This window comes from Euprymna scolopes, chromosome 15 (assembly GCF_053919585.1).
Source record: "Euprymna scolopes isolate OS-2025 chromosome 15, ASM5391958v1, whole genome shotgun sequence".
Taxonomy (NCBI): domain Eukaryota; kingdom Metazoa; phylum Mollusca; class Cephalopoda; order Sepiida; family Sepiolidae; genus Euprymna; species Euprymna scolopes.
The window spans coordinates 12,499,149-12,519,953 of NC_136496.1; the positions used below are offsets into that span (position 1 = coordinate 12,499,149).

Below are 20,805 nucleotides of genomic sequence, written 5' to 3' on the forward strand. Positions count from 1 at the left end.
TTTGAAGACATACACGAAATGGTCACACACATTTTGCCTTTTATATATAATAGATAATAATGTAATTTACCAATTTAAATGTAATTACTTTCGACTACATAGGATGACTGATGTTAAGATTGGATATTAGAGTCCAACAGTATCGAACAAGATCAGAAATGGGACCTACTAACAAACAGACATTCTAATTAATACATCAGGTTCTTCCATAACTGATCATTTACTTAAAGTCACGTCATTCACAACGGATTTCAATATTAACTTATTTTCCATTCTAGTCGTGCTTGTTCAAAATTTCATCTGAAGATCTTGGAGATTGTTCATGTTTGCTTAAAGAGACTTGCTCTTTGTTAATAGAAAGGATGTCTGTTATAACTTAATTAGCCTCTAAAATACTCCAGCATTATACATTCATCATAACACTGCTTTATTTTGAATATATATTGTCTCTCTCATTTTTTGTTTCTTCCTTCAAGTGTTTCTTTCCCCTTTATTTAGGAAATTCTTTTGTGTTTTTCCCCGTTAATTGAGGAAAATCCCTTCATTCGGTTCTTGACGAGGGAGAGCGAAACTTGCCAGCTGACTATTTTTCTTTTCTCTCTTTTAATCATGGATATCAAAAAAAATAAGTCTTCCTCTTCGTATTTGGAATATTGAAATTTTGATACCTTCCAAAAATCATCGTATTAGTGGGCTGGCAAGGTCACAAGGGAGATAACCAAAGCAGCAAAACTGAAGTTGGCCTGCAGGACGCTATATATACAAATGTATGCAAATTTTGGCATATTTTATTGGTTTGAAAATATAGGTTCTTTTTTACCAATTGTCATAACATTTTAACCGTAGAATATTATTATAATCTTCCAAATTTTCAGTTTCCACTCCATCAAGGCCAGAGGTTTTGGGGAAATATATAATTTTCTTGCCCTACTTTGGTATTGAGCACTCTTTAATAAACCTTGTTATAACTTCATTGGTTGCTTTATCCCTGGAAAATATTAACCTGGAAATATATATATTTTCACACACATAATAGAAAAATACTCATTCCGTGACAAATAAGCCTAATTTCTTGAATAGTGCAGCAAGATGTTTGTTCAAATTACATTTAAATTTCTGCATATCAGTAGAACAGGAAGGGAACTTTAAAGGTAAGCAGTCATAGGAAAGAATCTATTAGAGTAGAAAGTCTGTGAAGGGGTGGAATTTTTCTGTTAGGGGTTGCAGTTAAGTTTATCGGAGCACATTCCGTTGAATGTGCTGGAGTTTGGGAACGTATTAGTTTGGGGACGTATTAGTTTGGGGATGTATTAGGTTAGTAACTTTTTTTTTTTTTTTTTTTGCACTGGAGCTTGCTAAATAGTGTGGGACTGGGACCTATTAGGACAGAGGCTCTATTTTGCACCTCCTCTTAAAAGGAGAGACCTTGATAACAACAATACTCCCTGCATGGACGAATGATAACTGTGTAGAGGTATAGACTATTAGAAGGAGCTGATGTTCCTATTTACAATGCCTCCCCACGGGACAGAGTTAGACACCAGGGTCGTTTTTTAACGTGGAGAAAAGTTACAAAAATAAAAATTGTCTCAGTCGTGAAGGATTTCTCTTCCACTGACAGAGAACAAGAAATTGAAGTGCAGCATCTGAAGAACAGATACTACACTTTGATCTTGTCTCAAAGGCCAATATGTTCTTTGCAGCAAATTTGACGGTATCAGTGCTTGTTAAGATACAGCCGACAAATCGATTTTTTTAAATATATTGTTTTAAGGAAAAACAATATTACATACTTAATTGTCATGCCGAAAATAGTAATATATCCAAAAATTAAGAAAAATCATTTAGTAGAAATTTATTTAAAGTTAAAAGTAAATTTTATGGAAAATTAGGTAAAATCTCATTTTTCTTAAACGTTATAAAGTAGGCAATAAGAGGTTATACACAGGGGGCATAACTCTGAAACGAATATTTTAGATTACTTGTGTCATGGCTGCAATATTTTGTGTCTAAAGCGATAGACTGATTTTGTTTTTTTTACTAAAAAACACAATAGCAGTTGTTCTACTTGATGAATTTTCGTAATTCTTGGATATATTACTATTTTCGACATGACAATTAAGTTAAATAATATTGTTTTTGCTTAAAACGATATATTTAAAAAAAAATCGATTGTTTGACTATAGTTTCACAAGCACCACAGTATCTATTTTGTATTTTTGTCCAAATGAATCTCATGGCATTATGTACAAGTTGTACCTACCTGGTGTAGCCCAGGATTTATTAATGTAGATTTTATGTCAATTTTTAAATTTAAAAAAAAAGTGCACTTTACAAAGAGATAGGAGGAGAATAAACTTCAAATGTAAAGGGAATACTTTTTTCTAAATTTTAAACTTGAATTATCTCCCTTACATTTTGAGCAACGATTGGGCAGGATGTCGTGTCGGTCCCTACCGGTTAAGACACCACTATTGTCAAGCGGCATCCTCACAGTTTTATGTTTGGGAAAACTGTTTCCAATTGTAGAGCCATGGTAATCTCAAGAAGACAAAGACGGTAGTTTGCCCGTTGCTTTCTGTCTTGGTTCTTGCACTTGACTAGTTCAAACGTTGCTGTTTCTGCCTTTAAGGTTCTGTGCACCTCTTGCTCACAATGCTTTCAAGACCTTTGACTATGAATTCCGTTCAGCCACTGTTTTTTGCTGTGGAGTTCTTCACACACTTAAAGAGAGCAACTTTTTCTCCTGACCACAAAATTCATTATTTGGACTCACTAAAAGATTGTTGACGGGAACTATCATAAAAAGACAAATGACTTAGGACATGTTTGCCGTCAAAGAACATCTGGTATTGACTGGTAGAATGTCAGGATTGAAAAAGCAAGGTCAACCAAGATGCACTTTGATGGACAACTTGATCGATTGAACGGAATTATTGTTAAAAGTTCAGCTGTTTTAGGCAATGGATAGCCACCCGCATTGGGAAAGCCATAGTCGCCAATGCCGTTAAACAACAGGACTGCTGATGATGACATTTTATGCCGTCAAAAACATTTAAAACTAGACTTTTTAGCCTGTTAAAAAACAGGTAAATGTTACAACCTGTTGACTTAGAATGAGTGCTTTATGCCATGGTTTTATATCGTTACATTTGTGCTCATTTTCGCATTAAACACTAATCCATATTTATGTCTGGCCCTGTCGGTGGGACATTAGAATACACCGATTGCCCCTCTGCAGAGGGTAAAAGTCCATCAATGGAGGTCCTGGATATGACCTTAAACTATATCCAGTGGTGAGGCCCCAGCTTGTGGGCTTTGGGGAGTGTGGAGCCACCCTTTAATTACCATTGCTCCCAGGTCCACTCTGACCCGGAGTGGTAGTACCTGTTAGGGTTCCAACTATGTGTTAAATAGAAACTGACTTGAAAACAACAAATATATTCTATTAAAAGATTTTTCTTCAAAATCTTTGGATTCAACATTAAATAACCCGAAAAGGGTTTATATGCCGTAACAACCAACCAACTAACCAACCATATTTATGTCTTTTGTTGTTTGTACATGTAGCTCATCAACCAGAGGGAGAGCTTATTCGCAAGGTTGTTTTTCCATTCTCTCTGCCTGGCTGGTGCAAGCGTATTAGTGGCAGCTGGAAACCTGGGTGTCAACCATTATTGATTACATGGTAACACTATTCGGCCTCCAAGTAGTTGGTCGCCAGCAATGGGATTTGTTAGTCATTGTTTGTCCCAAAGAGAGAAATGAGTTGGACAAGTACCCGATGAGAAGGGAGAAACATATGCAGAATCTTTTTTTTCTCACTATCCTTGTCTTTTTACGTCTCTGTCCTTTTAGCTGTCCTTTTCCGTCCATCTATCCCTTTTCCGAGTCCTATCGCCTATCTCTTTCGAAACCCTCTCTCTTTACTAGCTATCCTTTTTCGACCACCCCTCTTATTTATATATGTGTATATATAATCACCCCCTTCCCGCTCTCTCTCTATCCCTATCTCATCTTATTTCATCTCAATTCCCTGAACATCTAACAAAAATGAAAGGCTGCTTCTGCTTTTCAACTCTTTGCTCTAAAAGAACTGATTTCTTTGAAAAGCTCACAACAAATTCTTTCTCTTTTCCTTTCATCTTTGTTAATTACACAGTTCTCAGAGTAACCCCTAGTCATTTTTTGCGATCTGGCCCAAGACCGATGAAACTGGATTGTGATGGATCAAGATGCAGTTTGTGCTCAGTAGGAAACCAGCTTAATCAGATCAGTATAATAGCTGCTACAAGTAAGATATACACATATACATATGTATGTATGATTCTGCAGCCAAATGGTCAACACAAACCGCAAGTCAAAAAGAGCAGATAATGTATATATTAATATCGTAGTAGCTTTGATGTACATGTTTCCAGATTATAAATTATTCGATCGGAAGGTCCTATTTATTAAAAAGGTGGATAGAAGGTGATACCATACTATGAACATTAAATAAGTATATGAATACGCTAATTTAATGTTCATAGTAGGTTATCACCTTCTATCCTTCTTTTTAATAAATAGGATCTCCTGATCACCGAAGAGGCAATGTAAAAAAGAAAAAAAATGATTTCACTTTCAGGCTGTACGTGAAACTAAAGTATATCTTCTTGCTTTTCTGGCTAGGAATAGAAGGCAATACTGTTCTATCTAAGATCGTATAATGATGTTGTGGGGTTTCTGTTCACGACAGGTGTTCATACAATGGAAATAGATCACAGACTCCTATAAGGATATTGGAGATAAACCGTAATAACCAGATATATTCTGACACTACATTAACCAGATTACTTAGATAAACACTTAGAGAGTTTTAACAAAAGGGCTGCAATAATACCAACTTTTTTGACTTCTCTATTTGCTTTAAATAAATGCCAAGTAAGATATGCACACCTTTTAATATCAGTATCGAAAGGGAAATAACTCTGATTTTTTTTTTTTTTTTTTAACACAGTTTTTTCCCTTTTGTCAACTCATGTTATGCGTGTGTTTGTCCCAAAGAGAGAAATGAGTTGGACAAGGAAAAAAGAGTGATAGAAGTTATGTTACAGTTTTGCCCTGGTGGGCAATGCTGGGTTGGCCTGCTAGTCGAACCTAATGGAAAAAGTAAAAAACCAGAAAATTAATTGTATCCATCAAATTTTGTCTTTATTTTAAGACTTTTTTAATATGACTGATTGACAATAGTTTAAGCACAAAATATTTCCGTTGTTTCTTGATTGAATTGTTAACGTCTCTGTTTATGTGTAATTGCAGGTGCAGCTCCTTACTCCCCTACGCAGTATGATCCAGACCCACTCGCCTCCCACAGCGACAACAACGTAAACAGTGCTACTAACAATGACGCCGACAATGTGGCAGCGAGTATAAAGGCAGAGTTTTCTGATAACGATGAAGATGAGTATGTTATGCAGGACGATGAAAAGCCTTATGACCCAGAAGAGTGTGACTTTGAAGTTGGTGAAGACTCCCCGCCGCCCCCTCCACCCCCACCGCTGCCAGCAACACCTGCAGTGTCCAGTTCTCAGAAATCCTCCGGAACAGTATCTGTCACTGCACCCACGCCCGGGCAACCTTCTGTAAGCATGGGTCAGATCTTTGATAAAATCAAGATGTCCACGCTGTCCACTGGGGTGACATCTGCAGCTAGCGGAAAACAGAGCAAGCCAGAAACAAAGGATTTACTAGCCGAACTGACCCAACGTGTTGGGGAAAAGAAGACGGAGGCATCGTTGCATAAACCTGCGACGGCAGGCCTTCCCACTGCCCTCCAGAATTTGTTTAGCCAAGTATCTAAAGTGTGTATGTCCTCCAGCCTGGCCTCAAATCTTGGGACAATTCCCAAAACTACTTCTACGGTCCTTCCCTTAAAAAATGCTCCCTCTGTGGCCACCACTAACTTGGACAGCATTAAGCTTCCCGAATCGACAACAGTTGCTTCAAGTAACAAGTTGTCTAATTCCTCATATGCCGTTAGTACGTCTGCCCCATCGCTGACAACGAAAGCCAAAGATTTGATTACAACCACTGTTCCTGAACCGAGTAGCGTGACCACTTCAGCGGTTAAAAAAGATCAGGCATTGTCATCACTGGTACATGGGTCAAAGCTTCCACCAATCTCGGAAACTGGCTGGTCGACAATTGCACAGACCCTCGCATCACTGGCTAAAGCACAGAACACCAATTTAACGGCACAAATTCCGGTAGCTTCTTCAGTATCAACTGCGGTGACTAAAAGCCTCATAACAAAAAACACTAGTAGTGGTAGCTTGAGTAGCGTAGCTGGGAGTTCCAAATTTATGCCCTCATTGACGACCACTACAAAATCTGTGGACTTAAAGCATGTTGCCCTACCTGAAAGTCATATAAAAGCCCAAAACATTCCCCAGAAAGAAAGCTCTGCGGCTGGAACGTCATTAGCCGATTCCAAACAGACAAAGACGTCTACTTATTCAGCGTACAAGCCATCAGAGACTGGTAAAATGCCTAGCGTCCGGATTGCCTTCTCGACCGGACCCAAGCACACAATTGTTCCGCATGCTGCTTTTAAAGAAGAGGAGAAGCCAAAAATGCAATCGTTGTTGTCAGAAACAAAAATTCCGGGGCTTGGGTTGGATGACGAAGAAGAGGAAGTCCGCAGTTCTGTATCCAAGGACACAGACTTTCTTTCCCGTGCGGAGTTTGATGCTTTGTCCGCCATTGCGAAAACCGATTCTTTTCTTGCTGGAGGTCTCCGATCAGATTCCTTTATTAGTAATTGGAAAGGTATCAATATAGGTAGCAAAGATGGGAGCGGCCAAACTAAAGGAGATGATGCAAAAGTACCTCACGACACCTCGAAAACGGCTGCCGAAAACCAACAAGCATCTACTCTGAAGGTTTCATCTGAGAGTCAAATTGAAGGCAGCCGTTCTGATGCCCATTACGAATCCTCTTCAACAAAAACAAAGTCGGAGAGTGGCAACAAAGATGGGGCTAAACCGCGCTCAGACAGTCGCTACGAATCCTCATCGAAGAGTAAGGAGAGCTATCATGACTCTAAAAGCCGTTCGTCATACGACACGTCTAAGGACTCGAGGCGGAAAACTGACTCTGACCGAAAACGAAGCAGCAGTAGTGGCGGCCATCATTCGGACAGTGGCAGCTCATCCAAGAGTAGCCGCTACTCTGATCGGAGTGAGCGTCATGGCCATTCACGTCGTTCGAAAAGCCGGGATTATTCGGACAAGCGGGATAGGGATTATCGAAAGGATTATGGGAGCTCAGATCACCGAAGCAGGGACCGGGATTACGACAGGGACCGGGATTACGACAGAGACCGAGATTACGACAGAGACCGGGATTACGACAGGGACCGAGACTACGACAGGGACCGAGATCGGGACTATGATCACAGCTCTTCAAGAAGTAAGGACAGGGATTCAGACCGAAAAGTGCAGCGTCGGTCTTCGTCAAGTAAAAGCGATGATCGATCTAGCAGCAAAAAAGTTTCTGAGAAAAGCGAAGATTCTAACAAGTATGGCGACGTTGACGAGCGGAAGAAAGTCTATGGAACGAGTGGTTCGTACATAGACCCTACTAATAGGTATACTGCTGACAAAAAAGATATTTCAATGCCTTCATCACATGATGCTTCCAAGTCTTACAAAGCATTGTCTATAAAGAAGGATGGAGATGATTCCTTCAAATCTCTATCGTATCCTAACCAAGACCAGGATTTACGGAAAAATCACCCGCAAAGTCTGAGTTCTTCGGTCGGTGTTGTATCTCCTGCACCACAACCAATTCCAACACTGACTTCAAGCTCTTTGGACGAGTTCCCCAGTGATGTTGATCACCGTAAGCATGGTCATTCGTGGCCTGCTCACACATCAGACAATGATCCCAATACTTCTTCGGGATCGCACTGGGCCAGCCGAGGAGATATTGATTACCGTTCTCAGAGTAACCCCTCTGTCATAGGCCCAAGAACCCTTCCATCTCAAACAACACATAATACTGGATGGAACACTGCAGTTACTGCTCCTCAGCATATGAGTGGCACCCCATCAGCATCTTTCCAGTCAATATCCACAGTTCTCAACCAGCGTCCAGTTAGTGGGAAACCAGTTGGAGACCCGGCTAATCAAAGTGACCAGGATATGAGGAAACTGACCATCGCTGCTCAAAAAATTGAGGTCATCTTACCTCGACCGACAGCCAAAGACTTTTTTGGGACGGCTGACTCTGAGAGCAGTGATTCAATGAGTCAGTCCCCTTCACATTTTGAGACGGAGTCGAACCGTCTAAGAATGCCTGGAACTTACATAGGCTCATCCGCAAATCCAAGCGATTCCCCAAATAATTTGAGGACCGTTTTGCCTAACTGGAACAATACGATTGGACAGGAGAAACGTGCCAACATGCCGGCTCCGTCCACAACTGTTGCCAACTTGAAATCTGCTAATATTCAAAGCCCACGGGACGTGGACGATCGACATAACCTTTACAGAAAGGTGGGGCAGCGAGCCGACAATGCTAATTCTTCATCCAAGATCTCCTCTATAGCCTCTACCCATTCCCAGGACCCGCATGTGTCGACGGCGTCGACGGTAGACGCTGCGTTCTACCCTCCGGCACCACTACCGCCCCTACCCCCTTCACATAGTAGTCATGTTGAACATATAGTCACCACCACCACCACCTCCGCCACCTCAGTCGTCTCCGCATCACCTCAAGAAACCCGTCCAGAGAAGCCCGTAGCCCCTACTCCCTCGGCTGCTGCTCCTGCTGCTGCCACTCCTCTTCCTGTGATCCCCCAAGAGTTGTCCTCCCCTGGTATTCAAACGCAGAAGACAACCGTATACACCACATCCAACCCCTCCGCAACACCTCACCATCCACCCCATTCAAAGTTTGTTTCGAGCAGTTCACACATGTCTGCCTCTGATAGACTGACGCCAAATGCCCCGCAATGGGAAGGCCAGCAGAACCCGCAGAACATCCCCATGCCGGAGCATCATCATCCGCAGCATCCCCCACCACCACCTCCTCCACCTAAACCTCCTCAGCTGCAAGGTAGCAGCGGCAGCAACTCCCAGCTCCACCCCATTTTACCGAGTTGGCCTACCCCGCAAGACTCTTCTGGACGAGCCCCTCTTCGGTCATCTCGTGAGTATTATGAGCACCAGACCTCCCCTGCCACCCCTGACCACACACTTTCATCTTCATCAATAACCGGGGTCCCCATGGGAGCTCCACCATCTGTGAGGGGAACACTGCCCCCTCCACATCCTTACTCTGGGAGCGGCCCTCGTCACCAGGCGGGTCAGTTCATGGAGCCACATCTCCCAAACAACTCTGGATATCACTTACCCTCACGGACCGATTATCACCAGGGTGATCAGCAAGGTCCTCGAACATTTGGAGGTGCCCGACATCCATCAAATCCTCCCGGGGCTAATTTCCAACCAAGTCACGGGGCCAGAATGGAGCATAGTGGTTGGAGTGATAGAGGGGGCACTAGCGATCATTTTTTTCCCCATCAAAGAAAAGGTGCATTTTAATTCAGTAAATCGAAAAAAAAAAAAAAAATTTTTTAATATATATATAAATTTTAGCAAAAAAGGGGACAAACCTGATTCTGTAGGCTCTTTAAAAATATTCAAATGAGTGGTAATTTTTAATTTTCTTTGAATTAAAAAAAAAAAGCAAACATTTTTTTAATGTAAAATAAGTGGGGAGGGGGTATCGATATACTTTAAGGTATATTTGTATTTTTTTCTTTCATATTTTTTTTTCCTGTTCAAACAATTTTTAAAAATTTTTTGTTCGTTGTAACAGGAAAGAAAATGAACAAAAAGAAAGTCTCATCTCAGATAAACATATTTTTCTTTCTTTTTTTTTTTTTTTTTTTTTTTAATCATTTTTTTTGTCCTATTTAAGCAACAAACAGTTGGTCAGAGGCCAAAAAAATATGGAAAAAAAATGTGAACACTGTGAAAGAAAGGAAAAAAAAGCTTTGAGACAGTAAGCAATTAAATGTTTTCAGAAAAGTAAAAAAAAAAAAAAAAAAGCAACGGAAAATATATTTGCCTTGTCTTTTATTGAATAAAGAAAGAAAAAAAGAAATACCTTCCCTCCCATCATCACCCCTCCTCTTACCCCCATTATGTGGGATTTAAGGGTGTGAAAAAAATTTTTTTTCCACCCTACTTTCAATAAAATTAAAAAAAAAAAAAAACATAATCCAGAAAGAGAATATGAATGTAAGAAGTGTAAAAGTTTTTTTTTTTTTTATGTGTGTACGCGTGTGTGTAACTTATGTTTTGTATTTGTTTTTCATTTTTTTTTTTTTTCAAATAGTAAAAAATATTTTGGTGCTTATTAAGATTAAGTCAACAAATCGATTTCTTAAAAATATCGTTTTGAATAGAAACTTAATTGTCACGTCGAAAATAGTAATGTATCCAAAAATTATGAAAATTCATCAAGTAGAACTGCTATTATGCTTTTAGAGTTATGTCCCCTGTGTGTAGACTTCTACGTTCTACTTTATAACGTCCAAGAAAAATGCGATTTTACCCAATTTTCCGTAACAATTACTTTTAAAAAAAGTTTTAAAATAACTTTCTACTCAAAGATTTTTTGTAATTTTTGGATATATTACTATTTTCGGCATGACAATTAAGTATGTAATATTGTTTTTCCTTTTAAAAATACTTTTAAAAAATCGATCTGTTAACCTTACCTTTACAAGCACTAATATTTTTTTTGCAACTTTTCCATAGTGTGTTGTCCGACCCAATTGTGTATTTTTGAACAAAGGCATTTCAGCGAAAAAACATTACGTATTTACATGTGACATCAAAATTAGTATAAATAAAGAAAATATGAAAAATGGTCCAGTAGAAAATTTGTTAGAGTTGATTTTCAGAAAAAAAGCGTGCAGTATATCGATAAAAAGTGAGATGGCCAACCTGAAAGATAGTGTTTCCGGATTCTGCGTAAAGTGGCTTAAACAGTAGAATGCAATTATCTCCCCCTGATTTTGATCTTCTAAAGTGCTAATTTACAGTGAATAGTGGCAACTTGAAAAAATTTTGTTTTTATTTATAACTAGCGGAGGTATCCGGGTTTTTGGAAGTGTGTGTTGAACAAAAAAAAAAAAACAAAGTCGTAGTAGGCAGGCAGGCTCGAACCCATACCATAAAGGAGTAAAAGAAAGGGTGGCGAAAAATGTGACACCTTAGCTGTTGCACCCATCGCCAAACCGGAAATGACGTAGGTTTAAATTAAGGCTAGACAATCGAAAAGAGGGTATGACTTTCGAAAATATCAGTGAAAAATCAACTCCTCCCTGTAGAAAAGTGCACAGTTGAGGGTGAAGGAATTAATGTCTTTGGCCAATTTTTCGATATTTGTCGTCCGAAAGGTCAAGCTTCAAAACGATACTGATCTTGTGAAAATCAGTCGCCTTTGTCGAAAGTTTTTGTGAGACATACATACATACATTTAAATAGACAGGTGAGATTCATTTTATAGATTACTAGGATTTCAGCCGGGCTGAAATCCTAGTAATCTATAAAATCCTAGTACTGTTCATAACTTGCCCTATGTATGAATACACTTTATGTAAGATTTCAAATGTTGAGACAAAAATTTGTCTGAGTAATTTCGTGGAGACTGCAGAGGTCAATTTTTTTTTAACCTTTGACCCCTTAACACTTATTATTTTGGTCTCAAATCAAAATACGAAGTTTTACCCATGCCCAAGTTTGGTAGAGCTTTCAAAGTTCAAATCATTGAACTTTGACCCCCTTGACAACCAAATTTCGGGCCGAAAACTGATTAAAAATTTTTTCCCAAATCTCAATACTCCTTATGTCAAATCTCAAATCTCTAGATCGAAAATTAACAGAGTTATTTGGTAGGGAAATATATACATACACACACACACACACATTTTCACTTTTATATATATATATATATATATATATTAAGATTTTTCTACTGGACCATTTTTTTTTCATCATTTTAGGAATTTATACTAATTTCAACATGACATGTAAGTATGTAATGTTTTTCTCTGAAATGCATTTTTCCGAAGACACTAAAGTAAAGTTGATCCTTTTTTTTTTTTTTTTTTCAAAGATTGACATTTTTTCTTCTAAAAATATTTATCCTGAAAGAATTTATTTTTTTACACAGAAAGATTTTTTTCCCATACATGTCTAAAAAACAAAACAAAGAAACCTCTGTACGGTGTATGTATCTATGACTTAAAGAAAAATCATACACCAAAAATCAGATAAATTGATCAAGTAGTTTCATTTTTAAATAAATAAAATTTTGTGGCTAAACAAACAGCAGTGCTATCTTGAAAATAATAGGAATGATTCAAAGTTGCATGAATTTAGAAAGCTATTCTTAACATGGGAACATTGTAAAAACTCAGATTTGTTTCAAAATGATTTTCTTTATAAAAATTACTTGATCAATTTTTACATGAGTTTTTGGAATTCAATATTTTCTTTTTGTCACGGGTACATACATCATACAAATTTTTCTCTATTTTTGTTTGTTTGATATATAGAAATTTTGAACAAAGCTTACAGTTGAGTATGAACAGCAGTGTTGGATTCAACCATATTTGGTGAGATATGATAGGTGGATATCAAGCATTCAATAAAACATAAGTGAAGCGTGAAGAAATATTGGTAGAATTCTTACATTTTTTTTTTTTTAGTAATATATTCAACAAATCTCTAACAATTTGTACAGGTCAATAGATTCTTAATTTTTATAACTTTGTACCTTTTTTTTTTTTAAAGTAACATATTCAACAGATCTCTAACAATTTGTACAGGTCATAGATTCTTAATTTTTATAACTTTGTACCTTTTTTTTAAGTAACACATATTCAACAAATCTCTAACAATTTGTGCAGATCAATAGCATCAATTTATGGTTCTGTACTTTTCAGATAAGAATCAATAATTTGGATTATTCAGACTGCTACGTTAGTATTATTTGCACAATGTTTAGGCCAATGTAATCTCCGACTTTCTTTTGGTGTATCTTGCTATACTCTGAAATCTGCACAGAATTTTGAAACGGACCCTTTATTTGCTCTCATTCTATCAACCATGACTGGGTAGAAGTCTTAAGTAATTTGCAGTCGTATTAATATTGCCCGCAGTGAGTATTAAACCTTAACTTTTAGTAGAGTATCAATTACGACTGAATTTTATCTAGTACTTTATCCGTTATGAATTTTATCTAGTACTTTATCCGTTATGAATTTTATCTAGTACTTTATCCGTTTGGGAACAATTCTAGTATAAACTTTAGCCTCAAATTTACTCTTGTTTTTAAACGAACAATCTTACTACTTGGTACTACAGGTTACTATATATTTTAGTCCAGAGTGGTGAATCGCATATATAATTTTAATATTTACATCCGTCGGACAGATAGTTTTATCTTATATATATATACTAGCGAGGGGTGCCTGGCGTTGCCCGGGTGTTTGGAAGTGTGTGTGGCTTTTGGTAAATAAAAAGAAAAATCGTTGGTTAAAAAAAAAACGAAGCCTTGACGCGCAGTTGGAAAATAGTAAAATGTGAAAAAAAAGCAGGTGCCCGTTATTGACGTAAACTTTGAGTGCGGGACAGTGTTTTATTTAACGCAAGTCTTTTTTTTTTTTATACGAAAAAGCTTAATGCACTTGCGGCGATGGTACGCGATAGCTATTCAGCAGTTAACATTTTCTGCGGGACAGTTTTTAATGAGGTCAATAAACCAGTTTGTTTGTTTTTAACTAACTTTGGAAAAAAACAGCTCCCTGTTTATTAGGGGGAGTGTCTTGTCTCGAAATGAAAGCAACTGTCTGATATGACGGTAAGCCGACATTGACCAAACGTTACATAGCTTTCTAGAGACCACTGGCCGTGGGCCAGTATTTCGAATTGAGTTTCGCTTTTTTTTTATACCGAAAAACAAATGCAACACGTGCAGATCCGAAAATGTCGAATAATTAACGTTTCAAAATCAGGCAAATTAAATAGAGAGGCGATCACCGTTGTTAAGTCATAGATATTATCATTTAGACGTGATATAAAAAGTTTTAAAAATGAGCGATGGCCTCAAAAATCCGCCGGAAAAAAAGCCTTTTGCAGACATACACAAAAAGCGAACATACACACATACATTTTCGCTTTTATATATATATATATATATATATATATATATATATATATATATATTGTACATAATAATTATAGTAAATAATGTCAGCCACTTGAAGAAACTTGTTTCTTATCGTTGAGCACTTTCACTTGAATAAAGTCAGTCAACTTAGCCCATATAATGATTAGATCACTCTGATGTCAAAAAACATTTAATAAGAATTAATGTTTAAATTTCAACCGTATCTCTTGTGGTTGACAGTAGCCGAATGGTTCGGGTCCTTGCTAATGAAGCCAGACATGATTTCTAGGGTTCGAATCTCTCGACTGATGTTAATCGTGACACCCTGCACTGATGATTCCCAAGTGTAGGTATTAATATTTATGACTATAATAATTATTAAATACCTACAAGCACTAGTGTTTCCTCCTTTCTGAATCATCAGTGCAGGGTGTCATGATTAACACAGGTTGATAGACTTGAACCTGGCAACAGAAACCATCTCTGGCTTACACACACACACACACACACACACACACACACACACACGTATATATTAATGTTGGGACGATTAATCGGAATCGGGAATCATAAAAATTTGAACATTTTGGAGTATTGGGATTGAAAAAAATTTGTGGCTATTTTCCGATGCCAAAAACGATTCTTTCTATTTTGTTTTTCTTTAAAACTTAATTATTCGCTCTTTGTATTAATAATGAATATTTATTGGCGTAAAACTACCAATAAAAACTAAAATCTATGGGTCACTGTAGTAAGTGTATTTTTACATTTGCAAAAATATATGTACACATATGGGTTCGTGCGGTAATCTGACCCCCCCCCCCCACTTCACAAGAACCAACTTTATATTTGGAAATGCTAAAAGAATCAGAATCAGTGAAAATAAGGTCATTGTCCCATCATTAATTCTATATATATAATATACGGGGTGTTCCAAAAGTTTTGGGCACATTTCAAGTCCTCATATCTTCATAACTCTGAATAGTAGGAAGATGAAAGTGGTACCATTTTAAAGCTAAATGCATTAAGTTTTTTGTAAGGCTTTTGATATTTTTCATTTCTTTTTAGATCCAATATCTTAATAGTTCTTAAGATATTCAATGTCAAAATGTGCCCAAGACTTGGAACACCCTGTATATACACAGAGACACGACAGAAAAGGATAGATGTTAAGATAAATATTTTTCCTAATACTAATATATGCTTATTTATATTTACAGACAAGTATAGTGCTGAAATAACGATTTCCATCACTATCTGACCCAGTCGGTCAGTCGCTGAGGGTAGCAGGGTCCACAGAGCCAGGGGGTTCCGTGTTTACTTTAGATACTTTTCTAGGAACCACTGCTATACCCTCCCGGCGGGAGGTCAACCCACCGGGAGGGGCTGTTACACCCTCAGCCGTCTGGCCGCAACCGATATTTGTCAGCATCAACCAGATGTTGCCCGACTCTCACCACGAGGAGGTGGTGCAACAAGAGAGTATCTCATTAAAATTGTATCCAGGATTCGTTTGAATTTTGACTTTTGCCTTGAAAAAGTCTTTACCTGAAAAATTTGTTGAAATATTAAAAATAAAATCGAAATAAATACTATTAAATTATATTTTAAGTATTCATAAAAATACCATTGAAATATTTTTAAAATATTTCAAATTGCATAGTATTGTGGATAGAAGAGTTACATCCCATTATCAGAAAGGGACATAACTCGATTTTTATTTTTTATCTTATTGGCCTATTTTTCAGATATCACGTTTCCCCACTCCCACCCCCTTCTCTTCAAAAGAACAATTTTCTTCGTGGTGACGTCACTCTCGAATAGCCCCCCCCCAAAAAAAAAGTTGATGTTGATAACCTGAAATGAGGCTGGCTGGGCCGCCAAAAAGAAAAAAAAAAAAAAATGGACAAGACAACATCCATCTTGGTTGGAAATTGAAATTTAAAAGCTGTAAAGAGTTAATATTTGAGATAGAGTAAGAAAAAGAAATTTTTAAACTACTTAAAAACGCCAAAAAAAAAAGTGGCAGGTAGATTGCAAAATAACTTATTGCCTATGGTAACATTTGTTATATATATATTTTTTTTGTTTTAAACTTTTTCAAATTGCTGTGGATTGTAAAACAAACCCCAAATTTTGTTTTGTAAACTTGAATTTTGTCCGGAGAAAGCCTTGAAAAACTTTGAAAATTAGTACGAACCCTGGTATCTATAACCTTTTGGACTAATGTCATTTTTTCTAATGACTTACGGTTTGCATTATTTTCCAGCAGTGGAAGGGTATAGGTATGGAGGCTCCCTCAGCAAAAGTTTGGCTTAAACATAGGTTTCTTGGTGCAATTTGGAGTAATAGTTGCTCAGACCTGGTGGAGCACAAAAGAAACATCAATTTTGCTAAATGGTCCTGGATATGACCTAAAACTATATCCAATGGTGAGTCCCCACCTTGCGGGCCTTGGGGAGTGTGGAGCCACCCTTTAATTGCCATTGCTCCCAGGTCCATTCTGACCCGGAGTGGTAGTACCTGTTAGGGTCCCAACTATGGGTTAAATAGAATCTGGCTTTAAAAAAAAATATACTCCATTAAAAATCGTTCCTCAAAATAACTAGATTCGGCATTAAATAACCTGAAAAAGGTTGATATGCTGTAAAACAAAAACAACCAACCAACCAATTTTGCTAAATGTGTTTCAATATTGCATGGAGAATTCCTACCAATTTTCTCGAGTGGTAAAATGAATCAAGTTAACTCCCTATTTATGTAAGATGGAACTCCTTGTCACTCTCCTAGGACGGCACAACATTGGTTGAGCCAAAATACTTCCATGGCCAAGTGAGTCCCGGATATGAACTCAATAGAAAACCTTTGGGACTTATTAGACTGAAACCTTTGCAAAAAGAAAAGGAATCCATCTTCTCAGCCTGAACTTTTAGCATTATTGCGTTAGACATGGCAAGAAATTTCTTAAGATGATATTTGCCAACTGACCAATGTCATGCCTAGAAGGGTCCTGACATTAAAAACAGCAGAGGGAATGTCAACCAAGTATTCGTTATGAAGTTTATCACCATTTATATTTTATTGTGTTCTATGAATTATACGTTTATTAAAATAAACTTTCTATTTTTTTTCTGTCAAGTCTATCTCATATATTAAGTTGAGTTTTTTTCTCACTCTTACATTGATATAAAGCCTACTTTTTCTGTTTAAAAATTCGTATTTGTTAATATACTCAGTCATGTATATGTGAGCGACTACATGAAAGTTAGCTAATTTTCATATTCCTTTGAAAAATGAACGTTCATTAATTATTTTTTATGTTTTCTTATAAGATGATTGGTTTCATTTAACTATTACTTTAAATTCTAATTATTCATACCTTCTACATTCTGCGTAATTGCATAAAATTTGGGATGAAAACGTTTTAACACATGGAATTTTTTACATATATATTTGAAGTTATTGAGCTTGTACGTGGGAAAAGTCTCTACCAAAGTCTTAGAATATTTGGCTACATACATGAAACTTGAAATATAGAGCATTTGGACATGTGCCTCACTTTTGATTATGTTTTTAGCTGGTAAAAATAGCTGCTATGGGGTCAAAATGAAAATAAAAAAGAAATTTGACCATGACGGTATAAAATTGACTAAAGTCAGAGTGTACGTGCATACAGATTTTTAGCTTTTTTTTTTTATTTATCTGACATTAGCACAGACGATAACGACTAGAGCATTAAATAATGACTAAGGCTGGAACGCTGACAGTTTTGGTTTGGATTCCAGATAATGGCAGCAAAATCACCTTTTTTTTAACTTTTGAAATAATTGCTTTACAGTAGAACCCTGGAATACGATGGATATGTTTTTTTTTTTTTTTAGATTACAATGTGGAATACGATATTTTCCGGCCCCTGGTTACAGTATTTGCCCCGTCTTATGGTGTTATTTATAATGTTGTCTGATTCTATACATGTGTATTATATACTCTACTGTATTTTTTGTTACTAATTATTAATGCTGTATCCCGAGGTTTTACTGTACATAATTAGGTACAACATAATAATCAATAGAGAATTTTCTCTGTAATAATAAATACAAAATCTGCATGAATTAAAAATGTTAAATTCTTGACAACACCTGTTTCTTAGCGCAGAAACAATCATAAAATAACCAATGTTAGAATCAAAATAAGAAAATATGTAAAAATTAAGGTCATAATGTCTTATTGTCTATGAAAATTAAATGACAAACTTTATTCAAATTAAATTTTTTTGAAAGGTCTAACTATGAAATGCATGTGTTAGCTTAGTTTTATAGTAAAATATTTATTTTAGCTTTATTTTTTTCTTTTACAAATCTTGGTTAATAAAATTATTTGGGCAGCATTTTTTTTTTTTGTCTTACACATGTTTCATTCAACAGCAGAGATAATTCTTGCTTGTTTCTCTTGCGATCCATTTTTTCAATTTCCATTTGGCGGACCAATGTTTGTGTAAAAAGAAAATCTCCATAGTTGCAACGTTTTCGACTTCCATAAGCCGTCTTCAGATGAGTGATGAATTAAACAAAAAAAAAAAAAAAAGAAAGAATTTATTGAAAAAGTCAGTTAGAATCGTTTAAAAGCACTTAAGTGTACCCTCTCCCTCATATTGAGCTTGATTGATGGTGGGTTTGTTTATATGAATGGAGAGTGCCAGCTTACAATGTGACAATGGCTAGAATTACTGTTTGTCTCTTATGGAAAATTTCTTTTTATACTCGAATGTTCGAACATTAGCCTGCGAAATGGAAAAGTTAGATTGCAAGAGAAACAAACAGAAATTATCCCTGCTCTTCAATGAAATATATATATATATAGACGATTTATGTATGTGGACGACTTATGTATGCATATAATATATATATATATATATATATATATATAGAGAATAAATGACAAAAAGTTATATTCCAAAATTAATGCTGTTGACCATCTTATAATTTATTCCTTTAATTCAGTTGACATATACAATTCTTGACAGTATCTATTTCATAGCGCAAAATCAATCACTTAATTATTATATCAATCAGTGAATCTATTACGCCCTTAACTCATCAGAAGAAATAGCAACAATCAATCCGTCAAAAGGAATTAAAATGTGATTTGACATGGTAAAAATCCGAAAATTGGAAGAGAAGCTTCAGTTACCTTTATATTTTTCCATTACGACATATTGAATTTTTATCAAAGTCATTAACACCAAGTATTCGTACTAACAATCTACATTAATTTATGAATCTTCTACCAAAATGTTCTATTTAATAATTAGTAAATTTATTATTTCTAAATTGTGTATACATACTTATGAAAATAATATCAACAAATTATAAACTATTATACATGTTTGTATATACGAAACTAAACTAAGCTAAAATATATATATATATATATATATATATACACAAATACACAGACGACTAACCTACCATTTATCAGACAATAGCGTCATCAAGCAACACCTAACATTCCATGAAAAAAACCTACAATCGTCGACATTAAAAATATCCTAACTAACAATACTAAAATTTGATACCCTAAAAATTGCACACGTTAAAAACGACCCTGGTGTCTAACTCTGTCCTGTGGGGAGGCATCGTAAATAGGAGCAATTGCACAAAGACTAAAATTACTAGAAGCCATACTAATGAAAAAAACTATCATCCCTTATTAACCGGATCTCATTAAATATTGGGACAAATATACTAATACCTTTATAATCAATAAAAAAAAATAGAACTAACTATAAATACACCAAGCCTCAACAAAAAAAATGACAAGAACAACAGTCGCTCCTTACGGCGATCAGATAGACCGATTGAAAGTGCTTGAGAATGTGCTGCTGCCATTGCGCACAGAAATCACTTTTTCCACTGTTTCCAACGTAATAGATGTATGAAAACTAAAACCGCTTTCAGGACTGCCAGCAACCATTGTAAGAAAGTAATAAAGAATGCAAGAGAGTTGTATGCTCAATCTGTTAAGTCCAAAGTAGCTGAGCAGCGGCTTGGTTCCCACCAGTTTTGGCAAATAGCAAACAGAATCCTGAACAGAAGCGTGTGCTCCATCCCAACTATTATCAATGGACCTGAGGTAATCTCGTCAGCATCAGACAAAGCCAAACTCTTTGTCAAGAACTTTGCAGCTAATTCTACCCTTTGCGATCAAGGCCGCCAACCCCCAATATTTCCTCCTGTATCAGAAAACACGCTATGTGATATACGTATATATGTACGTGATGTTGCCAAGCTAATCAAAAACCTTGATTCCAGTAAAGCAACTGGCCCTGACGGTATTCCAATTATAGTACTCAAAAAACTTCAACCTGAACTAGCGCCCATACTTACAAAACTGTTTAAACGTTGTCTTAAGGAGAATAGCTTCCCATCACCCTGGAAAATTTCATCAGTATGCCCTGTATTTAAGAATTCAGGTGATCGCTCATCCCCCTCTCAGTACAGGCCAGGTAGACCGATTGAAAGTGGTTGAGAAGAATATGGTTGAACAACTACTGGGCACCATAATATACAA

General features: G+C 36.5%; 1 protein-coding gene across 1 annotated transcript in view; it reads left to right on the forward strand.

The window, feature by feature from the left end:
• Positions 1–9,618, forward strand: part of LOC145293726 (uncharacterized) — a 179,153-nt gene extending 169,535 nt beyond the window's left edge. Inside the window, exon 23 of the mRNA XM_080140176.1 lies at positions 5,302–9,618. Within this exon, the coding sequence (XP_079996302.1) occupies positions 5,302–9,590 (4,289 nt within the window). The 3' untranslated portion in view covers positions 9,591–9,618. The remainder of the gene's footprint in view (positions 1–5,301) is intronic.
• Positions 9,619–20,805: the final 11,187 nt, after the last annotated feature.